Source organism: Cimex lectularius, unplaced genomic scaffold, assembly GCF_000648675.2.
Source record: "Cimex lectularius strain Harlan isolate CLEC.00 unplaced genomic scaffold, Clec_2.1 scaffold98, whole genome shotgun sequence".
Lineage (NCBI taxonomy): Eukaryota > Metazoa > Arthropoda > Insecta > Hemiptera > Cimicidae > Cimex > Cimex lectularius.
Window position 1 is genome coordinate 1,794,786 of NW_019392897.1, and position 19,023 is coordinate 1,813,808.

Below are 19,023 nucleotides of genomic sequence, written 5' to 3' on the forward strand. Positions count from 1 at the left end.
GCGGACCATGAAAAATAATGAATACAATAAATAAATAGCTTCAGCAGAAAAGATGTTTCCTGGTGGTTTTAAAAAGTTTAAAAGAATTCATAATTGATCGCATCAGACCAAAACACGATTCCAGAAAAGTTAGACATATCTAAAAAGTTTCTCCGGCCCAAGTCTGTGCCGAATGAGTGCTGTTTCACAGAGCCAACCAATGACGACTGGTCAAATGGCATTCAGCCTAAAATGTTTAGGCTAGTTAAGGAAAATAATTAAAAAAGTGAAAAAACAGGACTTAACTTAGAGGACTTCATGATTAGGGAGGAAATAATTAAGCCTTCTTTAAGTTGCTTATCAATCTCCAATGCTCTACCATTATACATCATTATATTTCACACACTTTTTTCCTTTTTTGTACAATTCCCCTTAATATTCAGTTTAATCAAATCCTATTGACAAAAAAATTGAAATTGCCATTTATATTAATTAGAAATAGAGTACATAAAAGAAATTAGCCATAAAAATTAAATTCGAATAGAATCTATTTAATAGAATTGATTCTAGGTATGGTATGTTGCTTAACTACTTTAAAAGATAGTTCTTACTCATAGTTTGTTGTTTTCAACTGTATGAACAAAAATAGGTTGTTGTAGGTTACTATCTTTTATAGTAGAATCTATTACTATAAATCTTATTACACAAAATAAAAGCTAATATGGTAGAAACATTCAAATACGTTCAACCTGGACTCGCTCAACCCGGCCTATAATGTAAAATGTGCATAAGAAGACAAAATATATCTAAATAATATATTTTGAATTTTAATCGATAAAAAAAGTCAACCTGAAGTTGTGCATTGTTCTCTTAGTATTAATAAATTTAAGAGGAAACTACCAATACCAGTGAGATAAACAGGGACAATAATATATCATTTTTACCAGAAGTAGTTTTATTCTGCAACTTCTACAAAATAGAAAATCTAAAACCCTAATAAAAAAAAATTACATTTATCACAGTAATCATTTTAATATTTATCTTTCCAATGTTTCATTTATAAAACAACAATTATACTGAAAAACATGTTTTAAGAAAATCTAATCGTGTTTTACATGTTTGATCACACTACACATTCTTAAAGTAAATAATCATATATTATTACAAGAAAATTATTTTTATAAATAAAATATAAATTTAAAACCCTTTAATACCGTCAAGATTTAATCACCCTAATCTGTATCCTCATTTAATGATGTCTGTCGCAAAAGCTCTTTTACTTCTTCATCTAAAACAATGATAATTAAATATATTGAGTATATTATATTACTAGCATATTTGTATATTGAAATATATAATTTTATGATGGTAAACATATAATGTTTATTATATTATCAGTTTTATTTATTAATATTCTTTTAAATAAAGGATGAATTTTGTTAGACAACTTTTCAGATAGAATCATCAGACTAAAATGATCAGCACGGACCAAATTACAGTTATTCATCACACCACAGGCAAGATAAGAAATATAATATAATAATAATACTTCATTATAATTTGAAAGTATTAACAAAATTTTTCAATTAAAAAAAACTATGAAACATATTACCAAAGTCCTCAAAAAATTCTGGTTTCCTTGAGTGCAAGTTTTCTTTGAATATACCATCTTCTTCTTCTTCCAAAATTGGAGATGAAACTGGAAATCGGTTTCAATTAATTTTAGACAACTTTGACACTGTAAATGACAGCCTGCTAACCTCTATCGTCAATTTTTTGCCCTTTGATGACTCTTTCAATCGAAATTGCGATATACTTTTTTAGCAGGGTGGAATCTGTTACGATATTGTCTTCGGGTACTGGAGGCATGTATTGATCTCTCATGGACCTTGCTAACGTCGTTCGTAACAAATAATTCAATGCGGCTTCAGTCACCTCAGCCCAACCCTGCACATCATATTTATTTATTGTTTTCACAATAACAAAAAAAAAACATACCTGATTTTCTCCGATATGATTAGTGTGAGATAAAGCATCCGATAATTTTTTCACATCTTCATTTGAAGCACCATACAGTTTACACAGTATAAGTGTAAGCCTAATAAGACTCCCTAACCTTGTTCCATTTTCAATAAGATCCTGGAGAAAAAAATGTTTTTAATATGAATTATTGCAGTTGGTATTGAATTACTTTTTGCGCAGTCTCTAGTTTATGAGCAGCATCTAGAATATATTCGTGAGTATAGTTTATCAGTTCATTAAGCGCTGATAAATCTGTTTGCGTCTTATCTCGCATTTTTGTAAGCAGCCTTTTCTGTGCGGCTCTCATTTGTGCTGTTCCCACCTTCAGTTTTTCCTAAAATTTTTGAAATGGTTGATTATAGAGTAAAGTACTTCAGACACGATGATAGTACCTGCAACGTTCTTATGTTGTTTCTGAGTTCAACGTTATTGTCGGCAGAATCCAATAATTCAATCAGTCCGAATGTGTGTTGGCTCGATTTTATGCCTTTAGGCGATAACTTCTTAGATAAAATAGTCACTGGGAGTGTTAACGCTGTGATGGTGTTCGAGTCTAATCTGTATTTTTGCTGATTTTTATTCACTGTTATTGTGAAGTTTGTATCAGCCATATTTTTATATCTGAAGCCAGCTTGAAGTTCATTACTTCCAGTTTCATTCCAAGAATCAGCACCGAATTCTTTTTTGAAAAAAAAAAAATAGATAAAATCTATATACTCTAAGAAAAATATAAACATATTCTTACTCCATGTCAGTTTTATACCTGGAAAAAGTGTTGGAAGAATAACTGCATGGGAAGCAGAAAGGATGAGAGTCGATTCTAAGTCTTTAGATGGTGGAGCAAGCTCCAAAACTAAATGCGGAGGCAGTGTTAAACTTGCTTGTGCCGTGCCACACCTGTCATCGGAGCATAAATAAACCGCTAAAACATTAACATCAAGATCCCAAGGAACAGTGTGACTTGCGCTGACACTTATATTCGAAAACACTTCAATTTTATCATTAAGATTCGGGATGTAGTGCGAAACGGGCACAGCGAGCATTGGATGCTGGACGGTTACAGTTATATGTATGTTGTGAACGGGTGTCAATGCCTGAACTGACACTTCAAACTTGCAAGCTGTCTCTTGTTCCAAAAGCGGCCATACTTTCGGTATCAATTTCAAATCAGGTAGATTCGTCGGTGCTCCCAAAGTGTTCTCTATAATTTACACACAAAAAAGACACCCTGATCAAATGAAAAATTTAAAGAAATCCTAGTTAAATCGGTTTTTGAACTGTTTAATTTTTGACGAAAATTTGAATTTAACATATTCTTTACTTGCTGTTTGAGAAAATGTAGCTATTTGATGTTGAAGTGTAGCTAATTTTGATTCAAGTTCTGAAATTGTTGATGTTCCGCTTGGTATAGGCGGTGGGACAAACATTGTCGGTTCTGTGCCAAGGTAACAGCATTGAAGTTCACCATCTTCAGATAGTAATACCAGACACCCGACTATGCCCTTTATTCATACAAAAATATACATAAAAAATTCATATTAATAAAAATAAACGAAATGCTTAAATTAAAATTGTTCGCCACCTTGAAGTTGCCTTTAATAACTGCGACAGGTGTCAAGGAAATTTGCGCAGACCACTTTAATGTTGTTTGTTCGTATATCATCAATTGGTTTGTATCTGTAGCAACAAGTGACATCACCACTGGCTCACCTAAAATAAAAAATTTATTAACAATGAACCTTGATTATTTTGTTTTTTCTTTTTCAAAAGTACCTCTTGAGTAAATAGAAGAGCAAATAGGAGTATACTGTAATCTTTTACAGAATTTCATTACTCCAGTTTCGCTGAAGCAATAAATATTTCTATCGCTCAGAGCAAATATCGCCGCTTCTGTTGTAGTTACGCTTAAAAAGTGCAATTCGTTTATCGCCTCGCCTAAGTTATACGACCAAGAAGGTGTCAATTTTGGGGAAGAATCTTCACCCAAGATCTGGTACCTATGAATTCAAATAAATTAGATATTGAATTTGGCCCTAAGAAATTTCTTACCTGTAAGATTCAAGATGCCAGTTCGCGTTTAGTATTATAAAAGAGTCAGTATGGGGAATGTAGACGAATGGCGAAGGGATAAGAAAATTTGGCAAGGAACGAGTTAAAGTTAGCGTTTCTTGTTCGTAAAACATAAGAGTACCGTCTAAACCCTGCACACAAATGAAGTCTCTACCTTCCACACCGCCAAACCCTCCGACAATCATGCTATAAGCTGCTCTTTTTAATTGGTGTTCATACACTATAAATAATTGACTTTGATCTCCTGAAACAACATAAGAAAATAAAGTGAATTATAAAATGTTTTGATTTTGTTTGAAGTTGAATGCATGTATCAGACATCATAAGTTGTGTGTTTAATATGTGCAATCAACTTCAAACAAAATCAAAACATTTTATAATTCGCTGACTGCGGAGTATAGGCACAATGCCTGACAAAATACAGAAATGTGACAGACCAAAACAGAGATAATATGTGCTGGGGGAGGCCCTAACATTTATATACCATTTGAAGATGGCAAAATACAGAAATGCAATAGACCAAAGCAGTGATAATAGACAGAAAACTAAAATTAGGAATGACCAAACAAGAAAAATTGTATAAGGTTTTGTCGTGAAGCCTGCAGGGAGATGAGCATATAACCTGGACATTTCCTATTTCTGGTTGCAGAATGAGGCACTATCACAGACATGCTATGAAGATGGCAAAATACAGGAATGTGACACACCAAAGCAGTGATAATGACAGAAAACTAAAATTAGGAATGACCAAACAAGAAAAATTGTATAAGGTTTGTCGTGAAGCCTGCAGGAGATGAGCATATAACCTGGTCATTTCCTATTCCTGGTCGCAGAATGAGGCACTATCACAGACATGCTATGAAGATAGCAAAATACAGAAATGCAATAGACCAAAGCAGTGATAATTGACTGAAAACTAAAATCAGGAATGACCAACCAAGAAAAATTGTATAAGGTTTTGTCTTGAAGCCTGCAGGTTGATGAACATATAACCTGGTCGTTTCCTATTCCTGGTTGCAAAATGAGGCACTCAGACATGCTATGAAGATGGCAAAATGCAGAAATGCAATAGACCAAAGCAGTGATGATAGGATGATAGGTAAGAGAGGATGATCGAAAATAACTAGACAAGAAAAATTTTGCAAGATTTTGTCTTGAAAAAATCTGCAGGGTGATGAACTTATAAATTGGTCGTTTCTGATTCCTCGTCAGTTGCTCATATTCATGCAGTAATCATTCTCAGTAGTTGTGCATTTCAGCTGGGTGAGGCAACAAACGAACCATTTAATGATGACAAAATACAGAAATGCGAATCACCAAACAAGAACATTTTTATATTTCATCTTGAGGTGTATGGAGTAATGGGCCTATAGTTTGTCATTTATGTTCATCCTGATCTGCCCATTCTAGCTGTTTTGATCTGTCAACATGAACACAAATTCAAGGTTAGTTGTGGTCGGTGTTGTCTGTTTGTCAACAACTTTGATCAATGTCTGGATTTTTGGGTCAATTTGTCAGTACTGTTTAATATCCGTGCAGAATGCACAAACAACTTTTATAACTACAGTGCAGTTGTCTGAGGATATAAAGTGGGAATAGGCAGACCAAAATGATCTTTCACTAGCTGTATATACAAATTCACCACTGGTAGTGAAGCATCTCTAACAGACTGGTCTGTCACAGTCAGTAACAACCAAGCTAGAATATTTTTATGTAAAGAGTTGTGCCAGCTTCAGGATCTGCCAAGTAGAAGTGTCTTCTTGATAAATATCCTACTGATAGGATTTCATTCTAAATGTTTGCCTTTAGATTTTCTATCTCCAAAGGGATCTTAAGTAGCAAGAATGCACTTCTATTGGGGGGGGGTCATCCATATGCTGAAGTAATCTAATATTCTTAATAATTATTGGCAGTTTACCATGATCAGTGGAACCAGAGAGCGTAACAAAGTTGTAAACAGCTATACTTCTCGGATGCAGTATTGCTAGTGTTTTACTCTTTGACCCCCTAAGAAGAAAAACAAAAATGGTATTAAATGAGAATAGTGGGCATATTCAGCAGTGTTCTTACGACATAAATCTTCCTGTAGCTATCTGAATAATAGGCTGTGCCAGGTCTATTTCTATCACCAAATCCGTCGGTGCAAAGCCCTTTTCGTCCGCGGCTTCGGGTGGCTCGGAAAACGGGCTGAAAATCCTGAGGATTCCATGGTGACTTCCGACGATTATGTGGTCGGCACCTTCGCCGTTGAGATCCGCGACGTGAAGGGACGACTGTTCAAAAACTTCGTTCTGCCCGCACCTCGTCGACCACAAATCCCGTACTTTGAACAATGACATTTTATTCGCATTTCTTTCCAATTGTAGACCTCATTTTCAACTAATTGTGAAATCTGTCGAAATCCATCCTACACCCTGGGTCACAATAGCTACGTCGACGTTTTGACAGACATGACTCGAGGAATTTATGTTTAATGTATGGTCTTCGTGTTGCCGTGTTGCTTAGCGACATCCTATACCAAACAACCTGCATAGTTGGCCTTTTCGTTTATTAAAGGACAAATCTATATAGGACATTATTGAACTGAGATTTAACTTTGAAAATGCGTATTTAGATCTCTATGAAAAACTTCGCTGATTAAAGCTTTATTGGCCGATTTTATCTTTTAATTTTTGGCTAATCCCACTTGTATATGCAAGACATCCTTACACAAAAATTACATTATTTTAATGACATTTTAACAGCTGCAAGTTAAATCAAAGCATAAAATATAATATTGAAATAGAAAAAGTTAGATTGAGATCATTAAACGACGCCGTCCGTTTTTTTCTTGGCAAAATGGCAGTCCTACTACTGAAGATGGAAAAAAACAATGATATATGATGATGTCAGTACGATCAGAATGACCAAACAACAATATTTTTAAGGGATTTTGTCTTGAGGGTTGAAGGGTGATGGACCATTTCATTTCTCATCGGCCATCATCGTGGGCAGCCTACCTTGCATATGCACTTTGCCATTCTCAGCAGTTGTCAGAAATAGCAGTTGTCAGAAATAGCAGCAGGGTGAGGTACTGACCTGCTGCTGGCAGTGTATAGGATGATCAGAAACGACCAAACTACGATAATTTTATGAGATTTTGTCTTGAAGAATGATGAACCTGTAACCTGTTCATTTTCCATCATCTTAGCCAGCCTACCTTGCATTTATGCAGTTTGCCATACTCAGCGGTTATCAGAAATAACAGCAGGGTCAAGGGTGAGACACTGACCTGCCGCTGACAGTGTACAGGATGATCAGAAACAACAGCTACAATAATTTCATGAGATTTTGCCTTGAAGAGAGATGAACCTGTTCATTTCCCATCATCTTAGCCAGCATATCTTGCATTTATGCAGTTTTCACTGGTTGTCAGGGATATCAATAAGTTGAGACACATCTACTACCAAAGATGGCAAAATAAATTTAAAAAAAAAAAAAACAACAGTAAACAGGATGATCAGAAACGACTAAACCACAATAATTTTATGAGATTTTGTCTTGAGTGATGAACCTGTAACCTGGTCATTTCCCATCATCTTAGGCAGCCTACCTTGCATTTATGAAATTGGCCATTCGCAGTGGTTGTCAGAGATAGCAGCAGGGTGAGGCACTGACCTAGTCCTACTACCAACGATGGCAAAATAAAGAAATAACAGCGAACAGAGTAATCAGAAATATTTTTATGATATTTTGTCTTGAGGGTTGAGGAATGATGAACCTGTTCATTTCCCATTATCTTGTACAGCCTACCTTGCATTTATGCAGTTTGCCAATCTTGGCATTTGTCAGGGATGTCGTTGAGCAAAGAAATTTTTAATGAGATGCTGGGTTTTATATAGCACACAAATTGTAGTTTGCAGGAAAAACAAATTTACATAGCTTCCTTGTAACTGAGATCTTGAGGTGAGACACTGACCCCGACCTACTAATGAACATGGCAAAATACAGAAATGTGGCAGACCAAAGCATTTATAATAGATGATAAAACAGGGTGGTGAAATGAACAACAATAACATTTTTATCAAATTTTGTCCTGAAAAAATCAACAGGGTGTTAAATCAAAATGAACATGCAGCTTGGTCGTTTCCAATTCCTGGTCGGTTCATCCTCACATTTGTACAGTAGCCATAGCCAAAGATATCAGCCGGATGAGACACTAACACATTCCTATCAATGAAGATGGCAAAATCAGAAATACTTGACAGACTAAAATAATAAAAATGGACATAATAGATGATGAAAAAATTCTCAAACATGAAATTTTTATGTAATTTTTTCTTGAGATCTGTGGATGGCAAACCTAGTCACTTCCAATCCTCTTGGTCTGCCTAGGTGTAATTTCCAAGCATAAAACATAAATTTAACTTTGGAGTAGCAAAGATGATGTTTGAGGCCTTACCAAAAAAATAATTGGCTTGATGATCTCAACTGGATCATGGCTCTTTTCTGCTCCTATCTGTGGGTTAATCTGCTCTCATTATGTATTGTAAATGTAAAATTTTTTGTATTTCACTTTAATTAAAAAGATGAATTTTTTTCTCTTTCGTTAGTTTTAAGAAGAAAATATTATTTTAATTCAAACATTTAAAAAAAAAATTATGATTTACAAAATATACTTTAAAAAAAAGTATATCAAATAACTTGTAAAATAAGTAGTCAAAGACATAACCACTGGGTTTGCCAGAAATTCTATTATGAATAAAGACCTAGGTATACCAGAGGTTGACTTCGTCATCAAGATCAAGCTACTCCCGTTTAAAGTTAATATTATCAATATAATTGGTTGTAAGCTTCATAGTTGTTAATAGTAAATATAATACAATTAATTAAGGATTTTAGTTGAGATAAAAAAGTCAATGGCCGAATCGAACCCAGATCTTCGGCTTGATAGCCGCTGCTCTACCAAAAAGGAGGGAAAATTCAAAAGTGCAGTTGAGATAGGAAGTTGGTGTCCGAGTGGATCGAGGTCACGATAGCTCAAGTGGTAGAGCAGCAGCGTATCAAGCCGAAGATCGTGGGTTCGAATCCCGCTCGTCCATTGACTTTTTTTATCTGAACTAAAAACCTTAATTAATTGTAATATATTAATTGGTCAAGCGGACCACAAAATTAATGAATTTAAATAAATATAATACTGAGTAAAGGAGGTTTTCCATTTTTCTTGATGAAGTTTTTCATTTGTAAAAGCCTCAGGACAAAAAGGATTTGTTTAAAATCAACAAATAGTTACTGTACAGAAGAAAAGACTATTGAAATTAAATTAATTTAATCACAGTAATAACATACGCAATGATTGGCTGTTCATGATTACATAAGGATCACTGTTATACATACATATATTTTAATTTTTACAGGTCTACATTTGTTACAAAAGTACAGTCTTTGATACATCAAGGCGATAATAACTAAAGGAACGAGGGGCACAAATATGAAAAAAAAAAAATATATATATATATATATAGATATAAATACGCATATAAGTAAAACTATGAAAGGTGTTCTTTTATTGTGCTTATTTTTATTTATTATGTTGATGTTGTTCAAACATTATCAATATCCATATATTGAAACTTTGGTGCTGAGTTAGGTAGTTAAAAAAAAGGATAACTATAATTTTACATTCAATTTGTTAAATTCAGTGAAATAATTTTGTCCCAAAATAGAAGTTTATTTATTTATTTTTAATTTTTATTTGTTTTTTATTTTTTTTGTAAATCCCATCATTGTAAGGATTAACATTTGTTTGCATCAGGCTTCTCCTCTGGTAGTTGGCTTTGAGATTGAACTGAGACTAGATATCGTTTTTGTAAGGCATCACCTCCCGTAATTGGTTCCTGTGCAGTCGTACAGGACTCAATCAAGATTTTCCTCCATCTGAGTTTTCTTCAGTTCATTTCTTAAGAAACATTGTTTTGGAGACCCTGACCCTGATTTCCTGAACTTTTTCGCTATTTCTCAACAACTCTAGCCTGCCTTCATCAGTCATAAATCACCACCATTAGCTCTGGACTGCCATCGTATCATTGCCGCCCGATTAAATAAATAAATTTATGTATTTTTCTTTTGTACTTTTCAATTTATTTGACCTACAAGCTTGCATTTTTGCTTTAATTACAATTTTTTTTCTTTTCTAGTTTAATTCTATTTTTATTCTTTTATGTTATATAGGAGGTTCATTAATGCTATTTTGCTGTCTGTATAGCCCCCCCCCCCACAAAAAAACGAAGTTTATTTGGTTACTTATTTTTTGTTAATAAAACATTGTCTTTTTCATGTGGTGGATTATCAAAAATACAATATAATAAATGCAAATAGCCAAGTTTTCAATCTGGTAACAGGTAATTTAAGATAGTGGCAAATTACATTTGTAATTAATTAACAATTATTTGTTGAAAAAACATCAAACTTTTTCTACTCGCACTAATAATTAAGTGCTTTAAAACAGACTTTTAATATAAAAAAAAAATTGCTCTATCAATTTTGAGCTTAAAGATTTACCAAATTAACTACATACTAAATATAATGTAAGAAATTAATTCCTTGGTGCAAATTTGGATTTCAGTTATATAAAGGAACAATGATCAGCTTTATAATTTTAACATAAATAAATGAGCTTCAAAAATTTCCTAATATAGGGACACTACAATTAATTAATATAATTTTTCAACGGTTAAAGATATTTTTCATATTGGAAGACACATTTATATAAAGTCTAATATTTCTAAAATGTAACAACATAAAATATATTTAAACAATAATCAGTGTCTTTTTATAGCGATAATAATTTTTTTTCTTTAAAAATTCAAACAAGTACTTGTAATTTTATTTTGTACATATAGGTTTTGTGCTATTTGCAAATGCTAATTTTCATACCTGTCAAGGGTATTCAATACGGTAAAACCAGCTTTGTATTTTCCTCATGATATCTCCGAAGTAGCAATACATCCCGGATTGGCGTCCATTAAAAAATTCAGGGGGGCAAAATTTACCGCCCCCCGACATGCTATCATTGATTGTTCTGTTTATTCGATCTGAGCCTCGCCAAACCGGATCTCTCCTCTTCCTCGTCACTGGTGTATGACGAAATGCCAGTGACGGCGCCCCGCGATGAGGTCGCCTGCATCAATTCCTGATCGGGCCCAATACGATTCTCATAAAGCAAAATGTTCAACGTCTCCTCGTATATCCTTGCCTCAGGAAATTCAACCTGTAGAAAAACTTAATCAACAACCCCATATACAATTGAAGTCTTTCCTTTAGTAATTTTTTTTTTTTTTTACCTTGGTGTGCTTTTTGTCGGTGGCGTACAAAATCGATGTACAGCAGACTTCTGCAACTTTCTTTCCATGCCCATAAAATCCCCAGCAGCAGATCTCACTAGATCCTATCACATCTTTAATAAATAAAACTCTACCACTAAACCTCAGAGATAATTTATCGAACAATTCAATGTTTTTTAGAAGATTATCGTCAGAAGTGCTAAAATAAAATAAAAAAAGTCAATGTAATGCATTTTTTACTTAAAGAATAAAAATAAAGAACATCAATTACCTTGTATAAGAATATTTATTGTTATGCCTATTAATAAGCAATTTCACAACAGGCTAAAACATAAAAACAAAAATTTATATATTTAAATGATCAATTTCATTGTTTAAACCAACCGCACACTTAATCGGCCGACTGTTCAATCAATCGCTCATACAGCATTAACCTTTTTGGGGCTCGTAAGAAGTTATCTCATTCAATCTTGGAGGCTCCCCAGGCAAACTCAAGCTGGGCAGCTTTATTGGGCTCAGGTTGTATCTATTAGCAGACACCTCAGTAGTAAATAGAAGACATCTCCCACATCATCCCTCATCATCAACAAACCACTCTTTTCTCCCCGTTCTATTCATAATCTGGGCTATCAAACTTTTGTGAAATTGCGACAATCATTTTTCTGGAAAACCATTCGGCCACTATATCTGAGTTTCATTGAGAATGACCTATAACTCCTGCCCCTGCCCATCCCTTTGGGCTTCCCAAACTTTTTAGCCAGCGGACACTTTCCACAGAACAAAATCCATGGCGAACCCCTCGCATTCAAGTATTTAAAATTAGATGCTTACAGTATCTGTAGTAAATTAAAATAACATGCAATAACAAATAATACAACATATAAAACAATCATTACACTCCACACATCAAACTACATTGTCTAAATCTTCAACCATTTATCTCTCCTTTCCATAATAATACCATCTGTAATAATCCTGAAAGGCTAACCAGGCCTGAACGACAAACCATTACCCCTTTTTTTCCGTTGTCAGTCCCTTTCAAAGAAGCCAACTCCTCATAGAAAAATGAATTTCTATCCTTACTTCCTTCCCCAAACATATATACATAAAAAACATTAATCACATCAACATTCTCAACACGACGCACAACAGTAACAAAATCCCAGGTCCTGAAATTGATTTCTTAAGATGGAAATGTTGGCATGATAAAGAAAATGTTTTTCTGAAACTTACATCATACCAGACCTCATCTCACGATCTCTAAATAATCTTAATTAACGGTCACTAAATACTACACAGAGATAAGACTTCAGAACGTAATTCCTACAATGTAGAAAGTGCTTTCCTACAAGACAGCCTTACTTCGATATGGAGAAAAAAGAATGATGAAGGCGTCCCATATCAACACCTAGTATTTTGAAAAGTCTTGACTTCAACAGCCGCAACTTCTTATAATTAATAATTTGCACACTCATCTAAAATATTCTTGAAAGAAGCTAGCATTTGTTTCATAGCTAAAGCATGCCTGTGGAGAACACAATGACTGCTGCTGCAAAAAAACTTTCATTTTCAGTACTCATTGTTATTACTGTTTTAATTTTGTTTATTCATTCTACGTTTATTTTAGTAATCATTAATTTTTCTCAAAGTTCACCACAGACACCCTAGTTAGGGTCGGTGGACCCCCAGTTTGAGAAGTCCTGCTCTACCTTATTGTCTGATTTTTCACCTCTTATCTGCCAAGTGCCCTCAGTTTTATTTTTACATTTACAGTAATTTTTGGAATATATTTTTATTTTTGTTGCCATTATTTATATGTACATATTTTTTTAATAAACTTTTTTTTCGATTGTACTCCTGTGTATGTATGTACAACCGAGTGACAAAATTATAGACACACCCCTAATTGTTATGATTTTTTAATGTAATGGGTTTGTACTACAAATATTTATTCAAAACACATGAAATATTTTTCTTCATTAAACTGAAATTTTTCAGTATATAAGAGAAAAAATTATTAAAATACTCAAATTAAATGATTTTGTCTGCGACAAAATTATAGACACATGGGATAAAATCAATTTAAAACAAGGTTATAATATTTTGTGGCATTATCACTCAGTTTTATTTCCAGTAATCTTTCTGGAATGGTTTTGTACAAAATTTTGAATAAAATCTTGAGGCAAATTATTCCAGGCAGTGGAGACAGCTGTTTTAAGTTCGTCGACAGAGTTGTACTGCTTACAGTCTTGATACCATCCTCAATAATTTTCCCCATACATTTTCTATAATGTTTAAGTCTGGTGAGACTGCAGGCCATTCAAGTTTTTCGCTGTTCTATGAAAACCATTCTTTAACAATTTTTGCATTGTGTATACCTGCGTTATCCTGCTGGAATATTAGAGTCCCTTCGCATAAATCGCTGAAACTAGTTTTTTCTTTGTCCAGTAATTTCTTGTAATATTCCAAATTGACTTTTTTTTAAGAAAACAAAGATTCCCTTTTTTATTACACCCAATACACCCCCAAATCATCAAAGATCCACCACCCATTTGGCGCCGTGACAAAATTTTTTTGTCTTTAGTTAGATCATGAAAGTAGTATGCATATCCGTCCGGGCCATCCAAATTGAATTTTTTTTCATCAGAAAAAATAACTTTTCACCAATAATCTTCATTGGCAATGTGGTTTTCAGCAAATTTGACACGGGCTTGTTTGTGGTGGGGTTTCAGAGCTGGTTTGCGTTTCAGTTTTCTTCGGACTATGTTTTCAGTTTTTTTAAGGGATCTCTGAACAGTTCGAACATAAACATCAACACCTGCCTTCTATGCAATGGCTTTTGCAGTCGAAAAGCTGTTTGAAGCAATGCGCAGGATGTGCGATTTGTCTCTCTGGTCAAGGAAGGAGGTCTTCCCTATGCCCTCTTCTGTAGTCTTCACCTAGTCGTATTATCTTCGATACTGACAAAAAACTTCGTTTTATGCGTCGGGCGATATCTCGACAGCTCATTCCATCTTCATTGAGCAAGTGAATCAACCAGCGCTCCTCATCAGAAAATCTTCTTCCTTTGGGAATTTTAAAATAACTTTGAATTGCTCCAAATAAACTCACAGTAATCACTTTACTAAGGCACGGTACAGTGAATACTGAATAAACTTTTGGAGTTATAAAATAAACGTAAACAAAATGTGTGTCTATAATTCTGTCGCAGCTAAATCAAAACAATACTGTTTATTGAGATGTACATTTGTTAAGATTATCAGATCAAGCCATTTCCAGAGTTAATTTTTTTTTAATATCATGAACAATATTCTAATGGCAAAAGAAATCATTTTTGACTGTTGAAATCGTGATTTTTTAATGTGTCTATAATTTTGTCACTCGGTTGTATATATTTGTACAGACTTGAGCTAAATAAATCATAATCAGTATTTATTTATTTATTTTTACATAATGAATACTTTTTGTGAATAATTCATTTATTACAATTAAATATAACTTTGCTTTTTCCTTCCATTTAGTTACTTCCGTTGAAAACTACAATAACATAGGAATGTAATGTCAAATTCTGAACGGAATTGGTGCATTTTAAAAGAAATATCCGCAATTCGATGTATGATGCAAAATAAATCAGGCTGGGGGCATAGCTGCCAAGATAATATGCAGGGAAACACATTTTAGCATCCTAAAATCAGTCCCAAAAAGGTCAAGTCTCAAGTGAGTGCAGACACCCAAGAGTTTTTAGCTCATCGATACCTGCATGACTAAACACTTGGATAAGCTGCTTGATGACCTTCCAAATAAAAAGTTGGCTATCGGAAGACATGTAGTACAGTGTGCTAAGGGAATGCACATTTGCTTTAACCTGCAATTTATTATACTGAAACAATTTATTTGACCTAGTGTGCGTGGTTGCAACCCAATCGGACTAAACTGTCGGCCGATAGTTATCAGTGGCCCTTATACTTTCTATAACTACCTTAGATGTAGAATTAATCAGCAATTGTTCCTCTTTAGGGGATGTAATCAGCGGAACACGGCAAATTGGTTCGGCCTCCCTTTCTTTTTTCATCAGCGCCTGCTCGCAAGCTTGCGCCAACTCTGCTATGCAGTAGTATTTAGATTCTGCAAGAAGCTCAGCTGTGTCTCTGCTCGATTCCGGCAACGGTACAAGACCATCTCTTAAAAAGTTCAAAATCGCTTCAAAATGCTTTCCACACCTGTCGATTAATATCCATCCTGAAATAAATATGTGTTGTTATTAACGAACATAATTAAAAAAGAAACGGATATTAGAGTATGGTATGTAGTGTGTGATGGGTGATATGGGCGGGTCCCATCTTTGAGGTCGACCGTCCAATAGCATAAGAGATATGGTAATAAGTACCTTCAGAGTCAGTCAGGACTTCCATCCTCCCTGAGAACATAGCCCTGAGCATAGTGTCATGCTTGGTGAGCGTCCCGACGGTCGTGTAGTGCAAAGAGCCCCCGATGTTAAGTTTGACATACTGAGAAGGATTGTCCTTTATGACAGTTTTCTGGTCCCCGGACATATTCCTGCCGGGCCGCAAGTTCAAGTCCCTCGGGGTCGAGAGGCTATGAAGTTTATGATAAGCCCCTTGGACCGTGTCGCATATCAACTTTAATGTCAATGCGCCGAAGAACGCGATTCTATCAAAGTATCAATCTAGGGATGGGCGATACTGATAGTCGATGGTACCGTCTACTATCGATATAGCGTTGCTCATAAATATATCCATAGAAAGTCTATGCTACCATCTAGACGATGAATTGTCAAACTGGATCATTTTTGAAAAAATTCCTGATGGATATTATTTACATGGAAGTCTATTGCTGTCAGCCTTCAGCTAAGAAAAGCTCATTTAGCCTTCCGAAACAAACTGGGTGGGAACTTAAAACTTAGGGCACACAACAATAATCAATAAAATCATACACCAATTATTTGAAATGAGGACTGATTATATGATCCCGAAAACACTCTTTACAACATCCTATAAATTATGAACAGACTACAAAGGAGAAGAAGAATTTAGGAAAACAGCAGATACAATGATGTGGTGTACAGATAGCTCCACAGCAAACGAAGGAACCGGATCAGATTTTTGTACAAGCCCAAAACATGATCATACTCATGAGGAAAGTACATCTACGTTTTCAAGCTGAGATACATACCAACAATGCTTGTACCTTAGAAAATCTTAAAAGAGATTACACCAAAAATTCCACATAAGATCAGATAAACAATAACCTTGTGATACTTAGGTACCAGGACACAAAAGAATGTTTGGTAACAGAGGGCAGAGGAGGATCTGCAAGACCATAAATAGACCCTGTACCTTTTCTTGGCATAACAAAAACAAACACAGAATCCTCCATTACAGAACAGAACCAAAAAAGACAAAAAGAGAAGTCGATAAATTCTATAGGTGCTATACACAGTAAACTTAGGCTAAAACTTTAGGGAAGTACACCTTGGTCTTCTTCCAAACTGAAATACATGACATCAATACTTGTGCCTTAGAAAATCTTAAAAGAAATTATCCTGGTAAAAAATACACATAATATTGGATAGCCAAGCAGCTATTAAAGCATTAGCATGTAAAAATTGGTCAGTGAATGCATTCAAAACCTGGGGAAACACAACACCTGATGATATTTTGTTTACCAGGATACAAAGGAATTTTGGGTAACAAAAAATCAGATACACTGGATGGAGGAGATCTGCATGACCATATATAGGCCCCAAACCTATACTTGGGATAACAAAAGCAAACAAAAAACCTTCAATCGCAGAATGGATAAAAAAAAGACAAAAAGAGAAGTCGATAAATTCTACAGGCGCTATACAGTAAATTTAAGCTAAAACGTTAGGTTAGTTCTAGCTCTTTCAAGCTGAAAAACATGCCATCACCGTATTTTACCTTAGAAAATCTTAAAAGATGTTACACTGCCTTATAATATTGTATAGCCAAGCAATAGTTATTGAATGCATCCAAAATCTTAGTAGTAGTTATTTTATTACAAGGTAGAGCCAAGAGGCAAAATGAACTTGAACACTTAAAGATATTTATAAACTGAAATTGAACATAAAACTATGTTAACAAATTCCATTAACAACAGCATGATCCAACTAATTAAATAATAATTCAGTAATAACAAAATTTTTCATGGCGCATAAATATGAAAAATGAAAAAGTGAGAATCATTTACACCTACATACATATCTCTTTGGATTGTACAATTTTTATCTATATCAATTAAGGTGTTAGTCCATCAAAACTTTGCCATAAAACTATTGTAAATGAAATCCTTACTGAGCAATTATTGTAATTTTTTAAGAAAAGTGAAAGATAAAGTGTAAATAAGTGAAATTAAATGTAAATATTTTTTAAACTTCATCTTTCATGAATCTCTACTTTTGTTTCCTAGTTGACATTTTGTAAATGTATTTTTCTTAATCCTAAATATACACAAAATATATGTATAAAAAGACATTATAAAATATAATCTATCCAACAAAAAGCAGGCATTGTAGGTAAAACAGGAATAGTGTAGGGCCTGATACAGAACCTTGTGATACCTCTAACAAGAGCAGGCATTTTATTATTACACATAAGAGCGGGTGGAAGATATTGTATAAAAAACATTTTTTGTAGTTCACCTTCCACTAATCCAAAACGGTTTTCTTCCTCCAAGTTGATGTTTTGTAAATGTATTTTTCCTAGTAAATATACCCAAAATATATATACAAAAAGACATTATAAAATATAATCTATCCAACAAAAAGTAGGTACTGTAGGTAAAACAGGAAAAGCGTAGGGCCTGACACAGAACCTTGTGATGCCTCTAACAAGAGCAGGCGTTTTAATATTACACATAAAAGTTGGTGGAAGATATGTAAAAAACATTTTTTGTAGTTCACCTTCCACTGATACAAAAGTTTTTCTGCGTTTTTGTAAATGCATTTTTCCTAGTAAATTGTTTATAGATTCACCAATGGATAATAAAATAGAATCTATCCAATAAAAAGAAGTCTTTAAAGGTAAAACAGGAAAAGTGTAGGGCCTAACACAGAACCTTGGGAGAGCTCAACGACAGTACTGTGGATTGTTAAGTTTCAATCAATAAACAATAAATTAATTTGTAGACAAATGTTGTAAATTTATTTAATAACAAACAAAAGCAGGCGTCTTAATATCTAACATAAAAGCTAGTTGAAGATATGTAAATAGCATGCTTTGTAGTTCACCTTCCACTGACCCAAAACCTTATTTCTGCTTACATGTTCGGTGTTTTCAATGCATTTTACACAAAAAACTAAAAAGTATATGTAATTTAAATATTCCTTACTAATTATAGTGAATGTATTGTAACATATATTGTTGTTGAGTTTACAATGATAAAATGGTTACTGTATGCTTTATAACTACTGTAGAGTTGTAAACTAAGTTACTTACACGAAAAATATAATTCTTTAATAGCGAAACAATTTTTGGTTATACATTTTTATTGTTCTCATCTAGTTTGATGGAAAACATCATCAGATATTTTTGTATTATTGAAAAAATTGCCCCTTAAATGTTGTGATTAGCTGTTGTTCCGCTAGGTC

The 19,023-nt window shown here is 34.0% G+C and overlaps 2 protein-coding genes across 2 annotated transcripts; both read right to left on the reverse strand.

Moving 5' to 3' along the window:
* Nucleotides 1–1,007: 1,007 nt before the first annotated feature.
* On the reverse strand, nt 1,008–6,775 carry LOC106664414 (protein PTHB1). Its single transcript, XM_014390115.2, has 13 exons — nt 6,142–6,775; nt 5,990–6,078; nt 4,051–4,315; nt 3,775–3,998; nt 3,584–3,711; nt 3,323–3,503; nt 2,765–3,202; nt 2,394–2,680; nt 2,171–2,335; nt 1,978–2,118; nt 1,740–1,926; nt 1,592–1,678; nt 1,008–1,267 (listed from the first exon to the last, which is right to left on the reverse strand). Exons 1-13 carry the CDS (start codon nt 6,408–6,410, stop codon nt 1,212–1,214), a joined length of 2,517 nt encoding a protein of 838 aa, XP_014245601.1. The 5' UTR covers nt 6,411–6,775; the 3' UTR covers nt 1,008–1,211.
* Nucleotides 6,776–10,238: 3,463 nt separating this feature from the next.
* Nucleotides 10,239–16,118, reverse strand: LOC106664375 (BTB/POZ domain-containing adapter for CUL3-mediated RhoA degradation protein 3-like). The gene is made up of 5 exons (XM_014390055.2): nt 15,781–16,118; nt 15,373–15,632; nt 11,665–11,717; nt 11,394–11,592; nt 10,239–11,320 (listed from the first exon to the last, which is right to left on the reverse strand). Exons 1-5 carry the CDS (start codon nt 15,944–15,946, stop codon nt 11,120–11,122), a joined length of 879 nt encoding a protein of 292 aa, XP_014245541.1. The 5' UTR covers nt 15,947–16,118; the 3' UTR covers nt 10,239–11,119.
* Between the last annotated feature and the right edge of the window lie 2,905 nt (nt 16,119–19,023).